We start from the raw sequence: 27,795 nt of genomic DNA, 5'->3' as shown, positions 1-27,795 counted from the left end.
GACTTTCCAATTATCCAGCAGTGGTACTGTTCCTTTACCCTTGTGGGTAATAATATGGTAGCTAGACCTTCAAAATTTATGTGTCTAAACTTTGTTAGTGCTGTTTCTTTGCTATTCTTTTACCTTTCTTGGTCAGAGCGATGTAGTGGGAGCTGCAAGCTTCACGTGCTCAACTTTGGCAGAGAACTTTGGCAAAGTGATCTGTGGTACCCATGAGTTATTGTTGCGTGTGGGAAGTGGGTGATTGAACAGTAAGATTCATGTGCTTTCTACTTCACCAGAAGTCTTCGACAGAATGCCCATAATTTCTGCAAAGCTGAGTGTGCGTGTGACAGGTGCTGACAAGGCTAGAAAAGTAGGTGCCTCTTCGATTTCTGAGATCGGCCCTCGTGGTCTCTGAGCAGCCCAGCTTTTGAGAAAGCGAGCGCCTCTTGTGAGAAAGCAATCATGCTGGGGGTCTGGCTCTCGAGATTCGGGGAGCAGTGTCTCTTCGATTTTTGAGAAAGTAATTATGTTGGGAGAGTGGCTCTCGAGATTCGGAGGGCGGTGCCTCTTCGATTTTGGAGCAAGCAATCTTGTTGGGAGTGTTTTCTCGAATGTGAGTAAAGGTTGGGCATGTTTGCTAGTCTACCTTGCCACGAAGCACAGAGGTTGACACACAGGGACTTTCCAATTATCCAGCAATGGTACTGTTCCTTTACCCTCTCTTCGATTTTTAAGAAAGTAGTCATGTTGGGAGTCTGGCTCTTTAGATTCGGAGGACGGTGCCTCTTCGATTTTGGAGCAAGCAATCTTATTGGGAGTGTTTTCTCGAATGTGAGTAAAGGTTGGGCATGTTTGCTAGTCTACCTTGCCACGAAGCACAGAGGTTGACATACATGGACTTTCCAATTATCCAGCAGTGGTACTGTTCCTTTACCCTTGTGGGTAATAATATGGTAGCTAGACCTTCAAAATTTATGGGTCTAAACTTTGTTAGTGCTGTTTCTTTGCTATTCTTTTACCCTTCTTGGTCAGAGCGATGTAGTGGGAGCTGCAAGCTTCACGTGCTCAACTTTGGCAGAGAACTTTGGCAAAGTTATCTGTGGTACCCATGAGCTATTGTTGCGTGTGGGAAGTGGGTGATTGAACAGTAAGATTCATGTGTTTTCTACTTCCCCAGAAGTCTTTGACAGAATGCCCATAATTTCCGTAAAGCTGAGTGTGCGTGTGACAGGTGCTGACAAGGCTGGAAAAGTAGGTGCCTCTTCGATTTCTGAGATCGGCCCTCGTGGTCTCTAGGGAGCCCAGCTTTTGAGAAAGCGAGCGCCTCTTCGATTTCTGAGATCGGCCTTCGTGGTCTTTGAGCAGCCCAACTTTTGAGAAAGCAAACGGCTCTTCGATTTCTGAGATCAACCCTTGTGATCTCTAAGCAGCCCAACTTTTGAGAAAGCAAACGCCTCTTCGATTTCTGAGCAGGCGCCTCTTTGATTTCTGAAGCTCCGTCGAGTGCAGATTTTTATAGGGGCTGGCATTAAGTTCCAAAGCACACTTGAATCTCCACCAGTAGAAGCTTCATTCTTGCACTTCTAAGATCTTGATTTGTCCGACCTCTTCTCTCTTCAACACCTTTGAAAATGTCTGGCCCCTCCGACCGTCGTTTTGACTTGAACCTTGTTGAAGAGGCAGCCCCGCCTTCTCCAGACAACATATGGCGCCCATCCTTCGTCTCCCCAACTGGTCCTCTTACCGTTGGGGATTCCGTGATGAAGAATGATATGACCGCTGCGGTGGTGGCCAGGAACCTTCTCACTCCCAAAGATAACAGACTACTTTCCAAACGGTCTGATGAGTTAGCTGTTAAGGATTCGCTGGCTCTCAGTGTTCAGTGTGCAGGTTCTGTGTCTAATATGGCCCAACGCCTATTTGCTCGAACCCGCCAAGTTGAATCATTGGCGGCTGAAGTGATGAGTCTCAAACAGGAGATTAGAGGGCTCAAGCATGAGAATAAACAGTTGCACCGGCTCGCACATGACTATGCTACAAACATGAAGAGGAAGCTTGACCAGATGAAGGAAACTGATGGTCAGGTTTTACTTGATCATCAGAGATTTGTGGGTTTGTTCCAAAGGCATTTATTGCCTTCGTCTTCTGGGGCTGTACCGCGTAATGAAGCTCCAAATGATCAACCTCTGATGCCTCCTCCTTCTAGGGTTCTGTCCAGTACTGAGGCTCCAAATGATCCCCCTCCGGTGCCTTCTCTTTCTGGGGCTCTACCGACTGCTGAGACTTCTCCTAAGCAACCTTTGTGAAGGCTCCCTCTTGTGTGTTTATTTTGACTCATGTATATGTACATATTTGTAGCTTATCGGGGATATCAATAAATAAGCTTTCCTTCATTTCAACGTATTGTGTTAAATACACCAAAGCCTTCTTCGCTAAGTTCTTTGAATTTTCTTTTGTTGAAGCTTGTATGTTGAAGCTTTCTGAGTGGAGCATGTAGGTTGGGGTAGTGTTCCCTTAATTTCCCGAGTGAGGAAAACTTCTTGGTTGGAGACTTGGAAAATCCAAGTCACTGACTGGGATCGGCTATATGAATCTTAGAACGCCATTGTGCTCGATCCTGTGTCATGTCCTTCGTTAGATCCAAGTACTCTAAGTCTTTTCTTAGAGTCTCTTCCAAAGTTTTCCTAGGTCTTCCTCTACCCCTTCGGCCCTGAACCTCTGTCCCATAGTCGCATCTTCTAATCGGAGCGTCAGTAGGCCTTCTTTGCACATGTCCAAACCACCGTAACCGATTTTCTCTCATCTTTCCTTCAATTTCGGCTACTCCTACTTTACCCCGGATATCCTCATTCCTAATCTTATCATTTCTCGTGTGCCCACACATCCAACGAAGCATCCTCATCTCCGCTACACCCATTTTGTGTACGTGTTGATGTTTCACCGCCCAACATTCTGTGCCATACAGCATCGCCGGCCTTATTGCCGTCCTATAAAATTTTCCCTTGAGCTTTAGTGGCATACAGCGGTCACACAACACGCCGGATGCACTCTTCCACTTCATCCATTCAGCTTGTATTCTATGGTTGAGATCTCCATCTAATTCTCCGTTCTTTTGCAAGATAGATCCTAGGTAACGAAAACGGTCGCTCTTTGGTATTTCTTGATCTCCGATCCTCACCCCTAACTCGTTTTGGCCTCCATTTGCACTAAACTTGCACTCCATATATTCTGTCTTTGATCGGCTTAGGCGAAGACCTTTAGATTCCAACACTTCTCTCCAAAGGTTAAGCTTTGCATTTACCCCTTCCTGAGTTTCATCTATCAACACTATATCGTCTGCGAAAAGCATACACCAAGGAATATCATCTTGAATATGTCCTGTTAACTCATCCATTACCAACGCAAAAAGGTAAGGACTTAAGGATGAGCCTTGATGTAATCCTACAGTTATGGGAAAGCTTTCGGTTTGTCCTTCATGAGTTCTTACGGCAGTCTTTGCTCCTTCATACATATCCTTTATAGCTTGGATATATGCTACTCGTACTCCTTTCTTCTCTAAAATCCTCCAAAGAATGTCTCTTGGGACCCTATCATACGCTTTTTCCAAATCTATAAAGACCATGTGTAAATCCTTTTTCCCATCTTTATATCTTTCCATCAATCTTCGTAAGAGATAGATTGCCTCCATGGTTGAGCGCCCTGGCATGAACCCGAATTGGTTGTCCGAAACCCGTGTCTCTTGCCTCAATCTATGCTCAATGACTCTCTCCCAGAGCTTCATTGTATGACTCATTAGCTTAATACCCCTATAGTTCATGCAATTTTGTACGTCGCCCTTATTCTTGTAGATAGGCACCAAAGTGCTCGTTCGCCACTCATTTGGCATCTTCTTCGTTTTCAAAATCCTATTGAAAAGGTCAGTGAGCCATGTTATACCTGTCTCTCCCAAAACTTTCCACACTTACATAAAAGAAATTTTGGAACTGTTTAATTTGGAGTTTTGTTCTACTTCTACCTCGTTTGGAATTATATATATATATATATATATGCATTTTGCATTGGTTTAGATTGATTTTCTTAGCACAAAATATGCTTTTGAATTTATGATTGGTAAGCAGATGTGTGCCCACCTCCTTGCACCTGAGTTCAAATCACTGCTCCGGTAATAAAAGTTCAGTAGAAAATATATGAGTGGTAAAGTAGGTTCGGGAGGAATTGTTTAGAAATCGTGTAGCGTCAATAGAAGATCAAATAGACATGAAGTGGATGAAAATTAGAAATCAAGAAACTCAACTGGCTACTGTTTACAAACTGATCTGAATAGGGAAAGGAGGTGCATCAGCAGCAAGCCTACTGGTTATTCCACTAAATAATTATTTACTCACAATGAGCCTAAGACCAGTCCGAGTTCATTACAATAACAATTCACTCTTTAATGTTGAGTTGAATGGGGAAGGAGACGACATCATCTCCAAGCATAATAGTGTGTCTGCCTGATGTTAGAAGATTGTAAGCATTGTAGTTGACAACTCCCAAGCTCTTGCAGGCATTGAACACAAAGTTAACAGTTTCGCTCTTTCCGGCTTTCACAAAGACCCTCTTAAACCCAATCACCTGCTTGGTATGCGTAGTGGCGATGCCAATAGGTGGTTTTGAGTAAACGATGATGACTTCACTTCCATCTCTCTTACCCACATTTTTTACTTCAATCCCGAACCCAAATTCATGGTTGCATTCCAAGTCGTCGATAAGGACTGAAGGGCAAGGTGGCTTGTATTCATTATCCTTGTACTCTATGTCACGGCAGTGTTGGGACTTTCTCAACTTTATATCCAGAGATCTCTCTGCAGATCGCAGGGTGTAGTTGAACTGGGTGTAGCTAAGGCCATATCCAAATGGGTAAACTGTGGAGCCATTGTAGAATTTGTATGTACGACCGGGATAGCCTAGGCTATCGATTGGCCTCAATTTCATGGACGTCATGGGTAGCATATCCACATAACCAGCTTCGTACCATGTAAGAGGCAATCTTCCTCCTGTAACATAGTAAACATTTACATTATATCGTAGTGAGCAAGTTAAAAGCTAAGATATACATTTAGGCAAAAATTATGCTAAATGATGCAACATTATCATCAAAGTGGACTAAAAATGTGATTCTTTTAGCGTTACGTACCAGGATTGTAATGTCCAAAAACAACATCTGCAATGGCATGGCCGCCTTCCTCCCCCGGGTACCCAGCCCACAATATTGCATTGATGTTATCATTTTGTTTGGCAAAACTGATATCAACACCACCAGCAGACATAATTACAAGAATTACCGGACCCTTGGAGACTTGAGCGACCTGATTGATAAGCAGGGTTTGGTAGCCAGGAAGAAGCAGATCCACCCTATCCAAGCTCTCTGCCTCAACTGATAAGTCCAAACCAGCAAAAATTATGGTTGCATCTGCATGATTTGCGGCTTTCATGGCAGGGAATATCAGACTATCATTTGCACATGCAACTCCATCACATCCCATTTCATACTTGACTTCTCCGTAGGATGAAAATGCATCGAGAGGTGAAGTGAATTGACAAGGAATACCTGAACACAAAATTGAACGGTATGTTTAGTTGAAGAGCATATCATGTTGAAGATGTACAACTTGATTGAAATTGTATGTTTAGATTCAATACCTGCATAGTTTCCAATCATTGCTGCTGTAGCATTGGCATGAGGCCCAACGACGGCTAGTTTTTTTATTTTCTTAGATTTCAACGGCAAAGTTTCATTGACATTCTTCAATAAAACGATTCCTTCTCTTGCCGCTTCTGTTGCTAATTCAATATGTTGTTTGGAGCACACATCCTTCTTGCCGAGAGACTTGAAAGTGGGATTCCCATCGAAGAAACCTAGCCTCATAAGCACCACATAAAGGTTCTTGAGTGACCGGTCGATTTCTACCTCCTTCACTTTCCCTTGCCTCACCGAATTCTGAGTGAAGTTTGTGTAGTAGACTCCACAGTCCAAATCCATCCCTAAAGTAATTAACATGGAACTTAATTAATCAAACCTAGTAATTAAGGACGAAATAGCAAGAACATAAGTATTCCCAAACAGAAACGGTTCAATAAGTTAATTTTGTAAGGAGTACTAGCCTGCTTTCAAAGCTTGTGCAGCAGCATCCTCCTTGGTGTCGCCGAGCCATTTGTGGCCGTTCACCATAACTTCAAGAGAGTCACAATCCGAGACTATATATCTGCAAGACATAAAAATAAAAATAATTAAATTCCTGCATGAAGACTAGCGGAAAATTTTAAAGGTGATTAGTATACGTACCCATGAAGATCCCAATCTCCTCTAATGGTTTCTTTCAAGAGCTTCGGATCAGCACAAGTGGGGATGCCGTTAACACGGTTATAAGAGCACATTACACTGCTTACATCACCATCCTTAATACACATCTCGAATGGTTTTAGGAAAGTTTCCGCCATATCTTGCTCTGTCACCTTTCATAACAAAAAGGAAAATAGGAAAATGAACTTAATTTGACATGATGAAACTTCGTTTTAAATGAAAAATGCTAGAAGACACATGAGTTATTAATGTGTTAACAAACTCATGTGGTTTATTATCTAACATATATTATAGACTTACCCTCGCATCAAAATGGTAACGATCGACACCGAGCCAGTTGTCTACATCGTAGGCGGCATAATGCTTGCAGCATGAGGAAACTTTTAGAGGTCTAGAGTTCAAATCTGTGGCATTCTCTGTGCCCTTAACATCCTGCAAGCCTCTGACGTAGTTAGAGGCATAAACGCCAACAACGTAAGGGTCTTCACCGGGTGTTTCCGTGGCTCTTCCCCACCTTGGATCCCTCACGACATTAACGTTGGGACTCCAATATGTCAATCCGGCTCTTCCTAGATTGTACATGGCTCTTGCTTCTGTTGAAACAGCCTAAATATTCATAAGGAACAAAAACCATTTAGTACAAGCAAACGAAAAGTAACTTTGAGCATTTTTTTGTTAGTGAAAAGTAACTTCCATGGCTTTTCATGTCATCTTTTACAACCAAAAATGTAGTGATGATAATGTATACCTGACCAATTTGCTTCCACAATGACTCGTTGAATGCTGCGGTTGTAAGAATAACAGTGGGAAAGCTTGTTGCACCCGGAATAAGATCATCGAAATAAGTCCCGGGACCAACATTCGACACACCATGGAGTGCCTCAGACCACCACTCATACTTAGGCAACCCCAACCTCGGAACGCCCTTTGCACTATTTCCTAGTTGCCTCACTTTCTCTGCCAATGTCATCCTATCTACCAGATCCTTGGCCCTATCGTCATACGAAAATTTGGAGTCGCAGAAGCCAAAGGTTGACACATCCAAGCCAAGGTCGGAAAACCTTGAAGGATCACATACATGAGTGAAATTGCTACCGCCATTGTTACCGTCTACATTTTTCGAGTCTAGAACTCTTCTGGCATTGGAAGAAATGATAAAGGAAGCAATAGAGAAACAAACAAGAAAATTAAAAATATTGATAGCCATGTTTACTATCTGATTGATGATGATGATGGACGGGCATATATTTATATGTATATAGACGCAAACTACTATTTCGTAAAGAAGCTCCCCTTATCCAGATGGTTACTTTCTGTTTTTTAAATCTCACGAAAGCTTACCTAATAAGATAGTTTGTTTGTTTTTCCCGAGAATTAAGATAGTTTGTTCAGTCAAATTCAATTCAACTTGAATTCACTTACACATTTCGGATATTACAGTTGAAAATAAAAGCTTAGGATAAATTTAGAATTCTCTACAATCTCACAATTTTTAAATACAACTTCATTATTTTATTATTCTCTATAAGAACGTATTTATAAAATTATAAAGGAGAATAAATCAAAACAATCCTTATACCCAATCAAGTCAAATCATATCATATCAAATTCCTAATTAAATCATATTAAATCTCTAACATACTTTCCTTTATATTTTATTATTTTTCAACATCCCCACTCAAACTCATGACTAGGAATCATGAGTTTGCCAAGAAGAAAAAAAGATCTAATTTGAAACTTAGTAAATTCAACACCCCCTTCACGTGGAATCACGCATTAAGTGAGCCACACGTGCATAAAATCTTCAATGATATGCTTAAACTAACACAAGTTTTTTTTGTAAGCTCAGCTAATCACAATCTGTTGGAACCAACATCTCTTTTTAATACCCAGGTGGAACTAGCGCCAATCTTTTTTAAAGCTCAGCTTATCACAATCTATCTAAACTAACACCTCTGCTCGAATGCCCAGCTATAAGTAGCGCCAATCTTTTGGAAAACCCAACTAGAACAAACAATTATTTTCGAAAGCCCAACTAACAAATCGTAATCCGTGGAACTAACGCTAATCTTTTCAAAAACCCAATTAGAACCAACGTCTTTTTACAAAAAAACAGTAAATAAATCTTTTGATATGTTAGAACAAACTTCTCTTTTCGAAAGTCCAGTTGGAATAAACGATAATCTTTTCAAAAACCCAACTGAAATTAATGCCTCTTTTAAGAAGCCCCAACCACCAAATATCTTTTTCCTGCAATTTTTTCATTATTCTTGTTTTTTTTTTCCTTCCTTAAGGAAGCTAGAAAACAATTTTTTCCCTTCTTCATGGCAACAACAATACTTTAACTTCTATTTCTCTTCTAACATTCATAAATAATCTTCACTCTCAAGTTCATAGCTTGTGGGTGCACGAAGAAAGTCAGCTTCATGCATCAACAGGAAAGCACTTACAACAAAGTTCAACTAAAAATCTAACTCTGTTTTGATACCAAGTTAAAAATAAAAGTTTAGGAAACATTTAGAATTCTCTACAATCTCACAATTTTCAAATACAATTTCATTAATTTATTATTCTCTATAAGAAAGTATTTATAAGATTATAAAGCAGCAATACTAGAAAATAAATCAAAACGATCATTTGTCCACAAGACAAGAAAACCTATACCAAATCAAATCGTATCCTATCAAATCCCTAATTAAATCATATCAAATCTCTAAAATATTTTCCTCTATATTTCCCAACAATTACTAGATAAAGTCAATGCTATCTGTCCTGGAGATATATGATATGGATTTGACCAAAACTATTTGACTCTTGAAAAGTTTTATTTGGTTTGGTCATCGGACGTGGCCTTCTTTTATTATAAACTAGTTTGAAAGTGTTTTTGAAATAATCCTTATTAAAAAAAAAATAATGAAAATGGTTTGAAAACTTTGAGCTTTAATAATAAGGACAAAATAAAGGGACGAATAGTACCAAGATTGACTTTTTAGTGTAAAAATGTGGTTTTTCATTAAAGTGAACAGTACCGGAAACTTTTCGTTAAAGTTCCTTTTTAAAAATTCAAGTTGATCTTAGAAAATCCCTTAAAAGTGGTTTTTACAAAAAGTACGTACATGGTGCTTCTTTCAAAATAAATTTCACAAAAACACTTTCAGTCATTTTAAAAACACTTTTAAACAAACATGTATATCTTTGAAAAAAAATTAATGTAGTCATCCTTAAGATTTGTCTGCATGTTGTGAGGGCAAACTAAACTACAAGCATCCACAATGCATCGAAAATTACAATAACCCAGTAATATTGTGGTAGTGCCGTAGTGGGGATCAACAAATTCTCATAGAAGTGTTTTTCATCACCCCCTTAACTTTGGTGCATTTTTCATTAAAAAAAAAAAAAAGGTGCAGAATTACCCACCTTGTAGAATACTAGAATGTGTGTGTATACATATATAGGGAAACCATGATTAACCTTTTCGATGTGAATTCAAATAATAGTTATGAGAAAGAAACTAATAAGAATTTATCTTACCTACACATCTTATCTCCTTGTTCTTTTGAATTGGGATTTCTGATCTTATTTTCTTTTATCTCTTCTCTATTAATTAATGAAATCCTTTTTGTCAATAAAAATAAAGATGAAAAGACAACTTAATCATCTATCACAAAAAAAAAAAAAAAAAGATGGGCAACAATGTAATTTCACAGATCTAAATTTTACTGTTTTTTATTGAAACCTCACCTACCGGTGATGTTAAAATATCTTTAATATTAAAAAATAAAAATAAAACAAAAAAAAAACCTCCCACCCCCTCACGTTCTCTCTCCCTCTCTCCTTCTCATTTTCTAAAAAAATGTGTTTATACACACAAAATGTGTAGGCAAATGCTAGTAATTAATAAAACACTCATTGTCAACCAAAACCCTATGAAATTATCAGTTTAACCCTTTAATTAAAACTAAATATGAATAAGAAATAAGAAATATGGGGTAGAAATGTAATTTCACACAACCAAATTTTGCTTTTTTTTTAAAGCCTCACCTACATGTAATCCAAACATATCTCTAATTAAAAACTTTAAAAAAAAAAACTTCCCACTCCCACATTCTTTATTACTCTCTTCCTCCCTCCTATTTAAAAAACAAACAAAAAAAACACACTTTGTGTGTGCCCATATGCTAATTTTCTTTTATATGTAGATACGTATATCATTGTGTTGAGATCTTATATGTTCTTCAAATTCTTTTGGATATATTTTTTTAAGCTCATAAAATGAACAGAAATGAGTATATTATCTCTATATTTCTTTTGTTTATTTTTATTTAATATAGTGAAAATAGATGAAATTACAAAATATATACATGCAAACAAATTAGTCAGTTAATTAAATCCAGACTCTGACCCATATATATGGTATAATTAGCAGCTAACTTGGTCATGAAATTTCCTTCCATGTTCTAGTTTTATGAAATCTCAGCCATGTCAATGTATTTTGTTTTATAAATTTACTATTAGGAAAATGAGAGAGTTTGAAACTTTTATAATAATTTAGGAGATGGAGAGTTTCAAATCCGAGACGCATCGACAAAAACTCAATACCCTATCCACTAAGACATTAACCCACATGCACCATGTTAATATACGTTGTTTTCTACTTTTTTTATATTTTTTTGAATTGGCATCCTTTGTAAACTTTTACGTCAATATCATCCTATCTACCACAGACATGAGTAAGTAGCTACCACCATTGCTGCAAGCTTCATGTTTCGAGTCTAGGACCCTTTTGTTAGTGGAAAAGATGACGAAGGAAGGAATAACAACGGAAACAACCGTCATATATATAATAAGTTTACCACCCAATTTATCATCAGTGAATTAGTTTATATTTTTAGATTTTTATCTATCCACTACACATATTACGAAATTTAAATTTATACAACAATGATAACTAGAGTGGTGAGCAAAAATATAATAATTGCATCCATGGTTATTATCTAGCTTGGTGCAGATAAAGATGGGGACCCAGTCCCAAACCTTCTGGCTTGGGGCAGATTAAGATGGGAACCAGCCGGCACACATAAGGCTTACTACTATTTCGTAAGATATGTCAAAAATCAACCAAAACCTCTTATTCAAATTTGTTACTTTGGTTTATGAAATTCCAAGAGATTCTAGCTATAATTCTCCGATCAACATATTTCACCTCCAAAACAAAAACAGAAAAACAAAATTCAATTTCACTTAAAATATTTTGTTTTGTGCATTTTTTGTGTACATTCTTCTTTCATTTGTGTTTAAGTCAACCAAAACGATGGAGATCCCGAGCTAATCATAGATTAGTAGTTAGTTCATTTTAAAATTTTAGATCCAGTTATTGGTTTTGAAAATAATTTAAGAAAACAAAAACAATTTCATTACCTGGTATTTTAGTTTAGGGAAATTTTATTTGAACCCATCTAACCTCTTTCTATACCCAACTTACTCTTTATACCCATAGTATTTTTAATTAAAGAACTAATATCTCTTTAAACCCAAATTTACTACCTAAATTACCCTAACAAACCCAATTTAAAATGTAAATTATCTTTACGCCATTTAGAAAATAAAATCCCAAATGAATAATTTGGTAAAGGTTGTACTTGTTTATGAGAATAAAAGCTTTCTGGAGTTTGAATTTTATGGACAAGTTGAATAATTTGGTGAAGTTTCTACTTGTTTATGAATATTCCATATACATAACACTTCGATATCTTGTTTTCTTGATATCCATGTCCCCACAGTTTTAGTTGCATAAACATAAAGTTTCGTGCTTTCATATTTTATATGGGTCTTGCAACATTCCTGCTTGTAACTGATAGAGTGCAAAAACCATATCTGCAGTTCAGTCCAAATAGATGGGGTCTCATTACCGGCATAAGAGGATACTTGACATCTGATTTCTTTACCACGGGATTCAAGGTCATGGCTCTTATGTTTGCTGTGTATGTAACCTGGCCAATACTTGGCTTTCCGCCCTTGGTTTTTGTCATTCCCTTCCGCCCTTGGTTTCTGTCATTCCCTTTCTAGTTGGCTGTGTTGCTCAACTTGCATTTGAGACGGGTTTTCAAAAGCATCAATCATCTTGCTATCCTCTAGTTCCCATTATTTTTTAGGTAGTTATAGTGTTTTTAGATCGATTCATCAATGTTCTTTGTTTTGGAGTTGGATCCAAGGCTTTTGGCATCTATTGGAATTCTTCTTTTGTCAAGCTTGAAGATTGAACTTTACATCCTCGAAATCAACCACCAAAATTCAAGGAAGATTAATGATTTGCACAAGCTAATCAAGATAGGACCAAAGAATCTCTAATGCCTAAAACGAATTTAGCCTATGAGAGCTCTTAAAGTTTTAGCCATAATTAACGTAGGATAAAAATTGCATGATGGTAAGATTTGATTATTGGGTGTGAGTTTATTGATAAATTTTAGTTTTATTGTTGTTTCATTTTGTACTTGATGGTAATTATGTAATAGGATAAAAGAGACAATTCACATTTAAAGTTTAAGTTGGGTGTAGAAAGAGGTTATATGGGTTCAATTAAAATTTCCCTTTAGCTTATTCCAATGTCTTATGTATAGTTGCAATTGTTGCAATTTTTTATTATTATTGCAAATTGTTAAAAGAATTTGTGGTAGTTTTAAGATCCTATTTATCTAATAACTGCAAATGATACTTGTCACATCCCGACCCGTGTTCCACCACATTCCAGGCTCGATTCTGCCGTAGCACGATATTGTCTGTTTTGGATCCCGACCACGCCCTCACGGTTTTGTTTCTAGGAACTCACGCGATCCACCACATCCCGGGCTCAACTCCGCCGTAACACGATATTGTCCGCTTTTGGCCCCGACCACGCCCTCACGGTTTTGTTTCTGGGAACTTAAGGGAGCAGAACTTCTCAATGGGTCACCCATCCTAGAAATGCTCTGGCCCCTTTCTCACTTAACTTCGGAGGTCCTGCGGAACCCGAAGCCAGTGAGCTCCCAAAAGGTCTCGTGCTAGGTAGAGATAAGAATATACATATAAAGCTTACAAGATTCACTCCCTTAAGCGATGGGGAATGTTACAATACTTGTATTGGCATCAAATAAATGTGACCGCAACATCATGAAAGGAGTTTTGCATTGAAATTAAAAATGAGAGGTAATTATTTGAAGAATTAGTTATTAATAATTCATGTTGTCGTGAAACATTTAGCACTTTTCTAGGTACATTGATATTGCATCAATTGAACGCGTTTCTAGACTTGTTCCTCTTTCGAAATATAAAAAAACATAACAGCATGACTGGATTTACACCACTTCCAAACCCTTTGGAACAAAACGGTGGCCCATCGAAATGAGGACATTAGGAGCTCCATTTGATCTTCTAGCTCAGTTAGTTAAAAACATTCAACATTCAAAGTCCTGAATTCGATACTCCGTTTGCATTTTCACTGTTCCAAACTCATTTGTACAAAATGGTGGCCCTTAGAAATTTATCCAAAACGTTCAACATCTCTCTCTCTCTGAACTGCTCTCTCATGGCGCTGGGATACATGAGGCAGTTTCTGGCTTCGGAGGCATTCGAAAATGCAGGGAGAGAAGTAAGCGACGTCATTCCAAGTCACCAACACACACCTCCTCACCGTCGCTCTAGTAACTGTTAACTGATTATTTTTTGGGACTTTAAACTCAATGAGCCGAGGGAAAAAAATGACCAAAACCACGAAAGGGGTTGTGATTCCGTGTGTGCAGTGCTACGGTCCCAGCATGCTCCTGACCATCGGCCTTGCCGGTGCTTGGCTGAACGAGCCGGTTCGACAGAATCGGTGTCGAAGATATTGTCATGGTACGGTCCCCTGAGGTTCCTTGGAAGGCCATCACCAAGAGTTTGATAGCAATGGATGGTCTGTCTGTTGCTTATGTTGTCGACCCTAAGAACAGCGATCGGTCGGAGACTAGTGTGGTATGTTCATGTTTTTTACTTACAACTTTGCAATGTTCATTTTTATAGAAATTATGGCTTTAAATTGTAATGTATTTCATAAGTTTAATGTACAATGGTTCAGGTATATATGAGGAAGGAGGAAGAAAGAAAGAATAAGAAAGAAAGGTGAAATGGTTGCTGCAAGCAGCCGACAAAGACAAAGAAAAAAGCAAAGCTAACTAGCCTAGTCTAAGCCTTACAACAACAACAACTTTCATCAATCAATCATCTCCCTTAAATCAAGGAAAAGAAAGTAGCCTAGTCTAAGCTAGCCTAGTCTAAGCCTTACAACAAAGTAGCCTAGTCTAAGCCTTACAACATCAATTTTCACCAATCAATCATCTCACTTAAATCAAGGAAAAGATTACCCCTAGAGAACATGGTAGCTTACTCTAGAGGCCAAAATATACTCAACACTTTCAACACACCCCCTCAAGCTGGATTGAGAAGGTTCACTGAACCCAGCTTGCCCAATAATCGATGAAACTGAGCGGATGCCAGTGCCTTTGTAAAGAGATCTGCCAGTTGATCATGGCTTCGTGTGAACACGGTCTGGATAATTTGAGTTTAAACTTGAGCTCTAATGAAATGACAGTCCACTTCAATATGTTTGGTTCTTTCATGGAACACAGGGTTGGCAGCAATATGCATGGCTGCCTGATTATCACACATAAGCAACATATGAGTAGAACTAGGAAACCCTAAATCTGAAAGAAGCTCTTTAAGCCAAATGAGTTCACAAGCAGTGGCTGCCATGGATCGATACTCAGCCTCTGCGCTGGAACGAGCAATTATCTGTTGCTTCTTACTCTTCCATATGACAAGGTTTCCACCAACAAATGTACAATAGCTTGTGGTTGATTTCCTATCAATTACATTACATGCCCAGTCTGCATCTGTGTAGCCACTAATGACAGTTGATTGATTGTTGTGCATTATGATTCCTTGCCTTATTGAACCCTTAAGATAACGAAGGATTCTCTTAACAATGTTAAGGTGATCAACAGTGGGAGAGTGCATAAACTGACTAGCCAAGCTCACTGCATAGGTGATATCTGGACGAGTGATGGTGAGGTATATGAGCTTGCCTACTAATCGTTGATAGTAGGTTACATTATGCATGGCTTCTCCATCTATGCTGAGGTTCAGTTTACAGTCAACGGGAGTGATAGCAGGCTTGCAGTCAAGCATTTTTGCTTCTTGAAGAAGGTTCAATACATATTTCTGTTGATGTAGAAACAGTCATTTTGAAGATGTTGCCATTTCGATCCCCAAAAAATACTTTAACCTCCCCAAATCTTTGATAACGAAAGTTTGACGTAGTGAGAGTTTTAGTGCCTCAATCTCCACGATATTATCTCCAATGATGATAAGATCATCAACGTAGATGAGGACCACCAACTTCCCACTGGTGCCAGTTCTCACAAATAACGAAGAATCAACATTACTTCGCACGAATCCAACCTTTTCCAGAACATAACTTAGCTTGGCATACCAAGCTCTTGGTGATTGTTTCAATCCGTATATTATCTTGTGCAATTTACAAACCATGTTGCCTTTGATACCATCATAGCCTGGAGGAGGTTACATATACACTTTTTCCAGCAACTCTCCGTGAAGGAAAGCATTCTTCACGTTCATTTGGTAGAGTGACCACCCACAATTGATTGCAACTGAAAGTAAAACCCTGACTGAGTTCATCTTGGCCACCAGTGCAAATGTTTCCTTATAATCTACTCTAAAGGTTTAGGTGAAACCTCGAGCAACAAGTCTAGCCTTATGTCTCTCGATATATCCATCAGCTTTGTATTTTGTCTTGTAGATCCAACGACTTCCAACAACCTTTTTTCCTGGTGGTAGTTAAACTAGACTCCAGGTGTGATTCTCTTCCAGTGCACGAAGCTCTTCTGTCATGGCTTGGTTCCATTGTGGGAGAAGAGAAGCTTCTTGAAAGCTTCTTAGTTCACAGTGCTTATCAATTTCACTAAGAAATGCAGCATGAGATGTTGAGAACTTACTAAAGCTGATACATTCAGTGATAGGATGCCGTGAGGCATATGTAACATAGTCTTGCAACCTAGCTGGAGGTTTTCTAATTCGATGAGGGTTTCTCTTAATCACTTGAGACTCTGTAGTGGACTGAGAATGATCAGAGTATGGCATTTCTTCACTCTTACTGGACTCACAGTGACTGATCTTTCTTCCAACATCGGATGATTAAAGTTTTGAGGGAGTGGGAACATGTCAACTAAATCCTCCTCCTAACTTGTAAAATAGGGACAGTCTTCTTCGAACTTCACATCTCTTGAAACTGTGCACTTCTTAGTGACTGGATTGAAGCACTTGTATCTCTTTTGGGTGGCCGAGTATCCCATAAACACACACTTGGTTGCCCTAGCATCTAGTTTGTCACGGTTCAAGGTTTGGATGTGAACAAAACAAACACAACCAAACACCTTGCGGTGTGTCAAATCTATTTTCCTCCCCTTGAGAACTTCATAGGGAGATTTAAACCCTAGCACACGACTTGGAAGTCGATTGATAAGATAAGTGGCAGTATGGATGGCAAACGACCAAGATTTCTTTAGAACATGCATGTGAATCATGAGAGCACGAGTCTTCTCCAAGAGATCTCTATTTTCCTCTCGGCTACTCCATTTTGTTGAGGAGTCCCTACACGGCTGTTTTGATGTATGATACCCTGAGAACTTATGTATTGAAGCATGTTGTTGGATAGAAATTCAGTGCCATTATCTGACCTTAAAACCTTAATGTTTGATTGAAATTGTGTTTTAACATGCATGTGAAAGTCTTTGAAAATGGTTGGGGCTTCACTCTTTGATTTCATAAGATATAGAAAACTTGTTCGAGAGAAATCATCAACAAATAGAATAAAGTACTTAAACCCTTCCATTGATTCAGTTGCAGGTTCCCATACATCGGTTTGTACCATTTCAAAAGGTTTACTTGTCCTAGACATTGAATTACCAAAGGGTAGCCTAGTAAACTTAGAAAATTGACAAGTATCACAAATAGGATAGGGGTTACAAAAATTTGGAAACAGTTTAGACAAGACAACTTCAGAGGGGTGAACTAATCTCCTATGCCAAAGTTGGTTTTCATCTATGGATTTCGATTGAGCTTGAAAAGCCTGAGTGAAACATGCATTCTTGCACAGGTAGTAAAGTCCATTTATGAAGACCCCTTCACCAATCATCTTCATGGTGAGAACATCCTGAAACATCATATTATTTGGTGAGCAAATAGCGCGGCAGTTTAGAGTGTTGGTAATCTTTCCAATTGACAAAAGTTGGAAAGGAAAGGTTGGTACATAGAGGGCAGTGGAAGGTATTTTTTGAGAGAGTAAGTTTATTTCTCCTTTTCTCAAAACTAAGACATTTTTTCCATTTGCAACAGATCAGTTTTAGTACTAGTTAAAAATGATGTAAATTTGTAACTTTGTTTGTCATATGATCTGTGGCGCCTGAATCAATTATCCAACAATCAGTTTTAGTACTAGTTAATAGGGTAGTAGTGAAGGCTTTGAGTATACCTGATGCTTCTCCCTTTGGAACTTTCTCATTTCTAGCAAGAAAGCTGGCAAATTGTCCCAACATAGTTGTGTGACTACCCTCTTCATTGCCTTGACCATGTCAGCCTCCTCCGTGTCCCTTACTTTGTAGGTAAGCTACAAATTCATTTATCAATGACAATGGATTGGCAATGAACTCCATGGATCCTTGTGAAATGGTAGGAGGGTAAGCATTAGCAAGTTGTGCTTGAAATGAGGTTGAAATTGTTGTGAGGACCTTGGTATTATCTTTCCATCTTTGCTGAACTTAGGCTTAAGTTCAGGATGAAGTTCCCAACACTTGTCTTCCACATGACCAACACCATTGCAATATTTGCATTTTAGATGTGTGTTTCTTCCCTTGTATACTTTGGCTTCTGAATTCTTGTAATTTGATGCATATGCCCGAGTCTCAGTCAATCTGGGGCTGTGATCAGCATTCATAATCTTCTTCCTTGCTTCTTCTCGTTGGATAGTTGCACAAACATTATTGAAGGTAGGTAGGTCTTGACTCATCAAGATGTGACTCCTTAGGTCCTCGTACTTAGAGCTCAAACTCTCTAACAGCTGATAAATTTTGTCTTCCTCAGCTCGTTTTAAGAGAATGGTAGGATCTGTGGTATGTGGGAGATATACATCCAACTCATTCCACATGGCTTTGAGACTCCCAAGGTGTTGAACAAACGTTTTCCCTTCTTGTTGAGCACCAGTAATGTCTTTATTTAATTGGAAGACCCGCACATAGTTGTTTTGATTTCCATACATATCTTGCAAAGCTTTCCAAAGATCATGTGCGGGAATTAGAATAGCTAAAAATTTCAGCAACATGTTTCTCCATGGTGTTGAGCAGCAAGGACATGACAAGTTGATCTTTGCAAAGCCATGCATCGTATGTAGAGGAAGAACGGTCTGGAGCTTCCATGCTTCCATTTACAAACCCTAACTTCCCTTTGCCTCCAAGAGCTAGTGAAACAGCTCAGGACCAAGGAAGATAATTGAACTCGTTTAAGAGAACTGAACATATACGTTGATGGGTGTTAACCTCAACGTCTGAGAAGTTTGGAGAAAGACTATGTTGGGTTTCCTCATCATGGTTCACAGAACTTTCTTCAGCCATGACTTAGACTTTGAAAGAAAAAATTTGCAGCAGCAAGAATGGCAAAGACAGGTTACAAAAGAACATGCTCTGATACCATATAGAAATTATGGCTTTAATTTGTAATGTATTTCATAAGTTTAATGTACAATGGTTCAGGTATATATGAGGAAGGAGGAAGAAAGAAAGAAAGAAGAAAGAAAAGTGACAAAGAAAAAAGCAAAGCTAACTAGCCTAGTCTAAGCCTTACAACAACTTTCATCAATCAATCATCTCCCTTAAATCAAGGAAAAGAAAGTAGCCTAGTCTAAGCCTTACAACAAAGTAGCCTAGTCTAAGCCTTACAACAACAATTTTCACCAATCAATCATCTCCCTTAAATCAAGAAAAAGACTAACCTTAGAGAACATGGTAGCTGACTCTAGAGGCCAAAATATACTCAACACTTTCAACAGTTTTGTTCTGGATTTTTTTGGTTTTCAACATTTTAGTTTTTGTTTTTCGTTTTTTTAAGGATTTTGGAGATTATAACGTTGTTGGTGTTGGTAATAAGTTCCTCAGGGACATGTTTGGGTGGAGGTGGTAATAAGTTCCTCAGGGACATGTTTGGGTGGAGGGAAACATCTATGACTCGCATGATTCGAGGAGTTTCGGGCCGGTTCCCTTTAGCTTGATTTGAATTATGTACATACACATTGTTTGGATTGGTTTCGGCGCTTAAGTGACTGTCGTTATGTTTTTCAGCGTTAAGATTTTGGAAAGATATGTTTACTGACAGTGGCGTACTTGGAGTTACATAAAACTTGATGCAAAATCGAGCAAAATGGCAATCTAAGATTCATACAGTCGATCACTCTTACTGGATTTCTGTTGTAGTCCAACTCTAGATTTCTGTTGTCCAATCTGTAAATTCGCCATCAACTTACGTTTCAATTATCTCTCCTCTGATGGTGATTCAACTTCCACTTTTACGCTACAAACACAAGGGCGTAATCTTTTTCTTTCAACTTCAATGAAAATTTAATGAAGCACATCAAAATACTTTTGTAGCAAAAAGAATCCCTTAATTAGCATCTTGTTGCTATTTACAACCCTGAATTGTCAAAAAACCATCGCAACGGCGACTTCAGGCTGTACACAAATTTCCGGACAAAACTGCGGTCAAGGATGTCACAGTCGTTATCTGGTCTGTTGTTCACTGATTCCAGCTCACTTCATAAATTTCGAGAGCAAGGACATGCTTCGCACTCAGGAACGTTAGTAAGACTCTTCTCTTTCCATTCGGGGGAAGTGTTATATGGGACTTGCTCTTGATATCTGCACCTGAAAACCAAACTTAATTAGTGAGCATAAACCTGAATGACTATCTACGAAACAAACCAAGATTTCAAACAGGTCTGCTACTGTAAAATCTAGCTACCATGGCGAATTCAGTGTAAAGTCGGAATATACTTCTGTAAGAAGTTAAGAATTACTTTCTTCAAAAGCGAAAAAGAATGCAACCCTAACTCTATTCAGTACACTACTGATTAAAGACTGAGATTAGTCTGTAATCTGATTCATATATGGTTAAGCATTGGTAAATAGGACATAAATTGTTGGTTTTTACCCTCGGTTAGCGGTCGTTAAACACTAATGAATAGCATGTTTATGGAGAAGAAATCGAACCTGGTTCCGCAAGCTCATTGCAGCTGTCCAGCTTTGAGGATGTTGTAATGTTGTGGAACCGCCACTGACAAAGGTTATTGTTGATGGTTCTTCTCGTATGTTAGCTGTTATTGAGGGTGGTAATTCTCTCACGACCCATAAGACCAAGGCTGAGGGTATTGATGAACCTGAAAAAACAATGTAAACATTATAAACTGAAAGCACTGTCGTATTGTCGATTGGCATTAGATAAAAAGAAACAGGATTCGTTTGAGCGTGAAACAATAAGCGAAATTTAGAATTACCTACCTACAAAGTAATATAAAATCAGTAAAAGAGAAGTATAAACATCATTCATATGCAGTTGATGCCAATCGTAAAGCATCTGCAAAACGATATGGTGAATTAGGTAAGTGAAAAAGAAAAAGAAAATTCAAGTTAACAACAATTGAGTACGTACAGGAATATCAGTTAACAGAGCCACGAAAGAACTTGAGGTGAAACATAGTATGGAAACAACAGCTAAACATGCAACCTGTAAAAAAAAATGGAAGCAAGTGATAAAACATAAAGCCACTGATATGTTCGTCAATGATTGCCCAACGATCTGATACTTTAATGGACAGACGAATGAAATTATATACAACATGAATTTGTAGAAATCAAGAAACAAAGAACAAAATAAACATATTATATAACATCAACAGATTAAATACCTTCCACATCTCAGAAGAAGCTCTCTCTGATCTAACATTTCTCATCCTTAGGCATAATAGGAGCCCTGAAAATCCAAGACAAAGCAAAATGTCACCTCAGGTTGAAGGATAAGTCTGTAGAGGTGTTATTGACACTCCAAAATAGTCATCATGTGCTCCTCCCTTATTAAAAATTTAGGGAGGAGTTGCACTTGCACATAAAAAAATGCAAGAAAGTACAAGAGTGTGAAGGGATAGTTACTCGCCATAACACGCTAATGCTCCTCCCAATAATAGTATCGCTATTGCAAAGAGATCCACATATACCTGTATAATGAAAAAATTCATTGCACCATGGGTTAAGGACTCGTTAATAAGAAATAAGTACAAAGAAAGCTGCATATTTGGTCACAACAGTAATAAGCTTCTTTAAATCGTCAAAAACTAGGTATACACACTTTAGATACTTATACTACAATAATAATACTTTGCATTCAAGTTCTAAGGCAAAGAATTATTTTATGGTCTGAACACAAAACTGAGGCAGCAAAACCTGATTTATTTTAGCATCTATATATAGCAAAACTGGAACTACAGCATACCAACGATAGAAGGTGATTACACATGAAAAAAGGAATCTAAGAATCAAGAATTAGGCAACGTTTCCATACCCGAGCAACCAGTGCAGAATCAATAGAATTTTTTCCCATCCCGATCCAAATTATCACTGCACTTGCCATCATTATAACGAAAACTAGCACTGTCACCTGGTAGACAACCATGAAGTTAATCAACTTTAACAATAATTTGCGCAAAACATGACATAAGAGAAAAAATGCAACGCTAAGGAATAACATGATATCATATTCGAGTAGACAACAGGAAACTCTGAACTGTGGCAATACCATAATTACAATTCTCTGGCGGCTTCCAATATGAACAAATCGCAGAGGAAAACAGTTTCGATAACTATCTCTGTCCAATGAATTCGGTTTGCTAAAAGTCTTCTCCAACAAAGCTTCCCGAAAACTCCCTTCATCCTCCTCATCCTCATCATCTGCCTGATGGCACAGGTCAACCCTAAAGGTAAAATAAAAGCCCCCAGATAATTGTCAAATATAGCTCAAGAGAAACAATCTTTTCAATAGGAGTATCAACTTGAGAAAGGAAATATTCAGATAAAGACAGGTCAATGTATCTTCATTCATATAAAAGTGCATTTCCAGTCTCTATTTTCAGATGGCAAAAAAAATAATACTATAATAGAATGGCCTGAAAAGAAAACAGGCCAGGCAAAGATCCATGAAAGCCACATGTATTTTCAAAATCCATAAGCAATGAATACCGAAACACTTTAACAAAAGTGGGAAAAAAAGAACAAAAGTAATGGGCAATATCATCTATATGCTGAATTGCTGATTCATAATATACAAGTATATGGAAGCAGTATACGTCTCAATAAAGGCTGATTTGTTATATACATACTTCTCAAGGAATGCTGGTTATTCATCTTAACATCCATATTTCCGTTATCCTCATCCTGTGGGTGTGTTTTTGCCTAGTTGCCCAACACAATGTTTGATGTTAGTATTATACTTTTTACTTGAAAGGTATTCTATGGTCACACAATACCCGCAGTGCAGTTTTCCATCTCATCCATCATACTCGCTCGTCCCTCAAAGCTAAGATCACTCACTACACTTTTTCGACATTTTCATGAAAGTATTTAAGCTAAGTTTTGGATTATTTAAAATCAAAAAGAAAAAAAAAAGGAAATAGAAAACTTACCAGAAAGATAAAAGTAGAAGAAACGCAGCAAAAAACAGAATTTCGGGCAATGCTGCAAAGCAAAATTTGTACGATTCAGATACTCTGATCAAGCACAGAAGATAGATATACAGTCTGCATTTGGAAGAGAAAGCATACCCATGAGGCTAAAACCACAAGAGTTAGACCAACATTGCCACCCCTTGCAAGCAGCAAAAAGAGTTAAAACAAAATAAATTAAGCAACCTGTCATGGACAAGATCAAATAAATTAATTCAGATTGAATGAAGGATGAAATGAAATATGTTTGTCGAAGTCATAAGTTAATGGAAAAAATCATTAGGTTAGATGGTATCATCAGTTCTGTATCTTGATTATGCGACAAGACGCTACTTTCGTGAGTCCAAACTCATAAATAACCAACAGGTTGTTGCAAAATCAGTTATATATAGAATCCAGGTAATTCAAAAGCCAGGAAAAGAGGGCCAAAATATCAAGGTTCTTGATAAGCAACATAATTAAGGCCAAATATTCTTGAACGAGAATATCAGATCTCAGACAAAGAATAGAAGGCAATAGTGTATCGGGATTGGGAATAAGCAATTCTTACCCAAATTAGAAGAGCCAATCAACAGATGAAAAACCTGCGCGAGGCAAAAGTATGTATTAAGACAATGCCAGCATGCTTTAGTGAGCTTCAATATAGAAATTAGTTGTACCATAAATGCATATACATATTCACATGCGTATGATTGAGCAGCTCATGCGTACATGCAGCAACAAATACTAAATTAATAATATATAGCCATCATGCACATGTATGATGTACCCATTCATCATTCTCCTCCCCATCTTTCTGTGAGATATTTAAGCATAAGTTATTTGATCTTGTGATAGCTAATTAAATTTTTTACCAAATTCTTAGGAACCATATCTGTTCATGCAATTTATGGGACTCAACCTCGGGGTTGCCGATTCTATGACTAACTAATTAAGCTACAGCACTATTTCTTTAACAGAGTCATTTTTTTAGAAGATAACAGAGTCATACATTCTTCACATTGACTGATCCCCAGGAAGCCATACGATTACGATGTCAAAATACTTCACAGCAAAATGTCCAGAACAATAGGTTAATCCAGCCAGCTAACAATTTCTTTTATAATTTAGCTTCATCATGCATGCACAGTTGCACACACAAACACACATATAAATATGTGTTGGTAACTTGGTATGTATGTATGCATATACATATGCATGTATTTATGTACATATTCGCATGCATATAGGCAAAAACACACACAAAAACAAGAAGAAACACAAATACAATCTGAATTTCAATAAGGAATAGTAAAGCAGGACTCGTCACTTACTTTTTGCCGAGTCCAACCCAGTTGTGAATTCCTCAAGTGAATTCTAATTAACTGAAACAGCAAGTAAAAGAAACTCAGATTTCAAGAAAAGAACTTCATAGATATCAATCATGGGCTTCCCCAGTTTCCAAAGGTTGATGTCACATCCATATTATTTACATAAACATAAGAATGTATCTTGACGATAATAAGTTACAGACTTTGAGAATGGGAATTTAGCAGTAATCTTAAAGTCACGCCCGAGTCTCATACCCTGGCTATTCTTGAAAGTGAGGACTAGTAAGGGTACATGATGTGATCTTTCAAGTATCATGAACACAAATTTAAGCTAAAAACACCAAACATTTATAGGTATAACTACTAACAAACCTGTGCTAAAAGCTTTTGCTCAAGTATTGAGCACCATGTAATTCGTATTCATTACACTAGGTGTTCAAAACATGATCTCAAACAATTTAACAATCCCATAAGATTTCGTTCATGAATAGTTAATTATGTATTTTATTCGTTGAATTTCAAAATAATTCCTTGACACTAGTTTCCCCGTAGTAATTGATTCATATATATTGAGAGGAAGAGTTATATAACTACGGTAGTGCCTTGTAAAGAACCTAAGAAACAAAAAGGGTCACCTGCCTCCTCTGTAGCATACATTCCTTCAAACAAAAATGGTTACTGGTTGGTCTCAAATCTATCCATTCACAAAATTAACGAAAATTTTGAATGACATTCATTCAGTTCAGAATTACTAAGCTTTCCAATTGTACCGAGTCACTGACACAGCTGAACTATTCATTAAAATGGAAGAGTCCAATTCTTTAACTTTCTCAGTTTAATGCCAATCCTATAACTTTTAGATGCCATTGGCACTTAAACTAGCATAACACAGTACCCTTTCCAAACTCACCATTAACTAAGAAAAAGAGAACCCAATTACCCGTCCAACAAGAAAATCAAATGACAAGCAAATTCTCCATATCGAAAATTTTCAAATAAAACAAAATGCCCATTTCAAATTATCCAAAAACATTCAACCCCACAAAGTGCAACCATTCCCATTCCTCAAGTAATTTCACGCAAAAGAACATTCCTTTAAAACCCACAATGGCCATCTTCCCCACAATATAATCTCACCAAACAAAACCCAATTGGGAAAATGCAAAAGCACAAAAATTGAACTCAAGAACCAATTTTAAATAAATAAGAAGGAAGAAGAAAGCAAACCTGATAAAATGCAAGAAATGCTATAATGCCATCAACCAGAGCAAGACCCACATTCACTCCCACCAACACCCTCGGAAAGCAAGACCCTTCTCTCAATCCAAACATCCTCTTCCAAACTCTTATCTCTCTCTCCCCCCTCAATAACCCACTTTCTCTCTCTAGATTAATTATAAATTAGAGAGTTTAGCAAAAAAAGCTTTTGGTCTGGAGACTGAGAAGCGTACGGACCCTTTGTGCCTTTGATGGCACCTTTCATGACAAATCTGCTTGCTTCTGCTGCTGCTTTGATTTCATCTTTTTGCAGTTTTGCCCCCACAACCCAACAACGCAATCTTCGAATTCCAGAGACCAAAATTCTGGTGGTATTTATTTGGGGTAAGAATCCTTACAAAATCGAGAGTAAATTGGTCATTTGAATGCACACTCTCTCTTTTGTCTGATTCTCTCGCACGCGGGTGGCTTTGATTCTCCCATGAAATGTATCAATATCGACAATATCACAAAACATAATTTCACTCCCACGGGTTTGACTTGGTATTTTAACCAATAAAACAAAAGCACAAGAAACGTTAACGAGACTATCTTAAAGTGTGATTTATATTAATTTTTTATTAATTTATAATTTAACGTTAATTATTGTACAAATATTATAAATACTGTAAAAATACATGAGCTGGCTGATAGTCAGTTCCACTTTTAAATGAGTCTTTGACATTTCTCAAAAGGCTATTATTCCTTTTTATTCTTTTTTAATTTAATTATTTTTTTATTTTCTTTGTACGTAAAGTTTTGTATAAGTATTGACGAAAAAAAAGGTCTTCGTCTTCGTCTTCCATTTTCTTTTTCTTTTAAAATATAGTTTTCTTGAGTACTGATAATTACTTTTGTTATTTACTTTATTGTTTTATGTTGGTGTTTGGAAGTTTCCTAAGATTTATTTTTTAACAAATATGATGCGACACTACAAAAAATCTTTGTCCCAACTTTTAGAGCAGGTAAGATGAAGATTTGATACTGAGGATCTTCCCATTTGTATAAATTTATGTCGGTAGACTTTATACTTTAATTTTATGTGTACTTATATATAAGTTATTCATTTCCTTTTTTATCTACCGTTTATGTAAAAATAGTTCGTTAAATACGATGCTTAATGGATGTTGTATTTCTTAAATAGGATTTTTTAGGCGTCAAATATTTTATTTCTTGCATATTTTTGTACTCATTGACCATTATAATTATGTGGAGACGTGTTTCTTTAAAATGGGACCAAGAAAAATTATAACTTATTACATTATGGAGTTTATTCAAATACATAACTGTGGAGCCAAAAATATTCACAGGGCGACACGTGGATTTTTGGACAAAAATGACAAAAATACCCTTGCAGTACAATGAGGTTCCTACGCGCAAGCAGCGGGCAACCCTCTTTCAACCAAGACAGAAGTGCCCAAAATAGGTAACAATTCAAAGTCCATCTCATCAAATCCTTTCTACAAGGTAATTCCCAAACACATTCCTTTTAAATTATGTTAATTGGCTAATTAATGGGTTTATTGCCTAATTAACCCATTAATTGTCAATTAAACCATCCATTATATCCAAATAACTACAAAATACATCCAATTCAACCCTAAAACACCACATGGCCGGCTATCCCCATTTCAAAACCTAATCCATCACTTTTTTCTACCTTTTTCACCATTTCTTCCTTTTTATTACCCAATAAATTCAAAAACCACCAAAACATTCATCTTATGTTTAATAGCCAAATAAATTGGCTAATTAAACCTAAATTAAACCTAAAAACCCTAGCCACCTCCTATCCCTATAAATATACTCCCATTCTCACCAAAAAGCTAATTCCAACACTTTGGCAAAAATCCCAAAATTCTCTAAACACTCTTTCTCTCTAAATTCTAACTTTGGCATTGGAGGTTCTTCGGCCAAAGCCCCCCCCATTCATCGTGGGCGCGTGAGGCTCTTGGCCTTAACCTAAGGTGTTAATTGTTTTGTAGGTGCAAAATCGTCCAAGATCGAGGAGGAAGAAATTTGCATCCACAATAACTGGTTACATTATGGAGTTTATT

General features: G+C 37.5%; 2 protein-coding genes and 1 long non-coding RNA gene across 4 annotated transcripts in view; 1 reads left to right on the top strand and 2 right to left on the bottom strand.

Annotated features, from left to right (window-relative positions):
- The first annotated feature begins 212 nt into the window (after positions 1 to 212).
- Positions 213 to 27,795, top strand: part of LOC126585582 (uncharacterized) — a 47,927-nt gene continuing 20,344 nt past the window's right edge. The window contains exon 1 of the long non-coding RNA XR_007610595.1: positions 213 to 359. This is a non-coding gene — a long non-coding RNA (uncharacterized LOC126585582). The remainder of the gene's footprint in view (positions 360 to 27,795) is intronic.
- Positions 4,266 to 7,574, bottom strand: LOC126585555 (beta-xylosidase/alpha-L-arabinofuranosidase 1-like). The gene is made up of 7 exons (XM_050249990.1): positions 7,077 to 7,574; positions 6,629 to 6,934; positions 6,311 to 6,480; positions 6,130 to 6,230; positions 5,668 to 6,009; positions 5,162 to 5,575; positions 4,266 to 5,021 (listed from the first exon to the last, which is right to left on the bottom strand). The coding sequence occupies exons 1-7, from the start codon at positions 7,533 to 7,535 to the stop codon at positions 4,411 to 4,413; spliced, it is 2,403 nt and encodes an 800-aa protein (XP_050105947.1). The 5' UTR covers positions 7,536 to 7,574; the 3' UTR covers positions 4,266 to 4,410.
- Positions 19,989 to 26,229, bottom strand: LOC126585567 (tobamovirus multiplication protein 1-like). Of its 2 annotated transcripts, XM_050250007.1 has the most exons (13): positions 25,709 to 26,228; positions 24,485 to 24,535; positions 23,722 to 23,755; positions 23,271 to 23,357; positions 23,133 to 23,184; positions 22,250 to 22,424; positions 22,016 to 22,111; positions 21,611 to 21,671; positions 21,366 to 21,430; positions 21,110 to 21,184; positions 20,959 to 21,034; positions 20,671 to 20,837; positions 19,989 to 20,325 (listed from the first exon to the last, which is right to left on the bottom strand). In XM_050250007.1, exons 1-13 carry the CDS (start codon positions 25,811 to 25,813, stop codon positions 20,296 to 20,298), a joined length of 1,074 nt encoding a protein of 357 aa, XP_050105964.1. In that variant the 5' UTR covers positions 25,814 to 26,228; the 3' UTR covers positions 19,989 to 20,295. The 2 variants fall into 2 exon arrangements, with proteins under 2 accessions (XP_050105964.1, XP_050105965.1); XM_050250008.1 differs by lacking the exon at positions 21,110 to 21,184 and having other exon boundaries at positions 25,709 to 26,229.

The sequence above is a fragment of the Malus sylvestris genome, chromosome 10 (genome assembly GCF_916048215.2).
Source record: "Malus sylvestris chromosome 10, drMalSylv7.2, whole genome shotgun sequence".
Lineage (NCBI taxonomy): Eukaryota > Viridiplantae > Streptophyta > Magnoliopsida > Rosales > Rosaceae > Malus > Malus sylvestris.
This window is presented reverse-complemented; position numbering and strand designations above follow the sequence as displayed.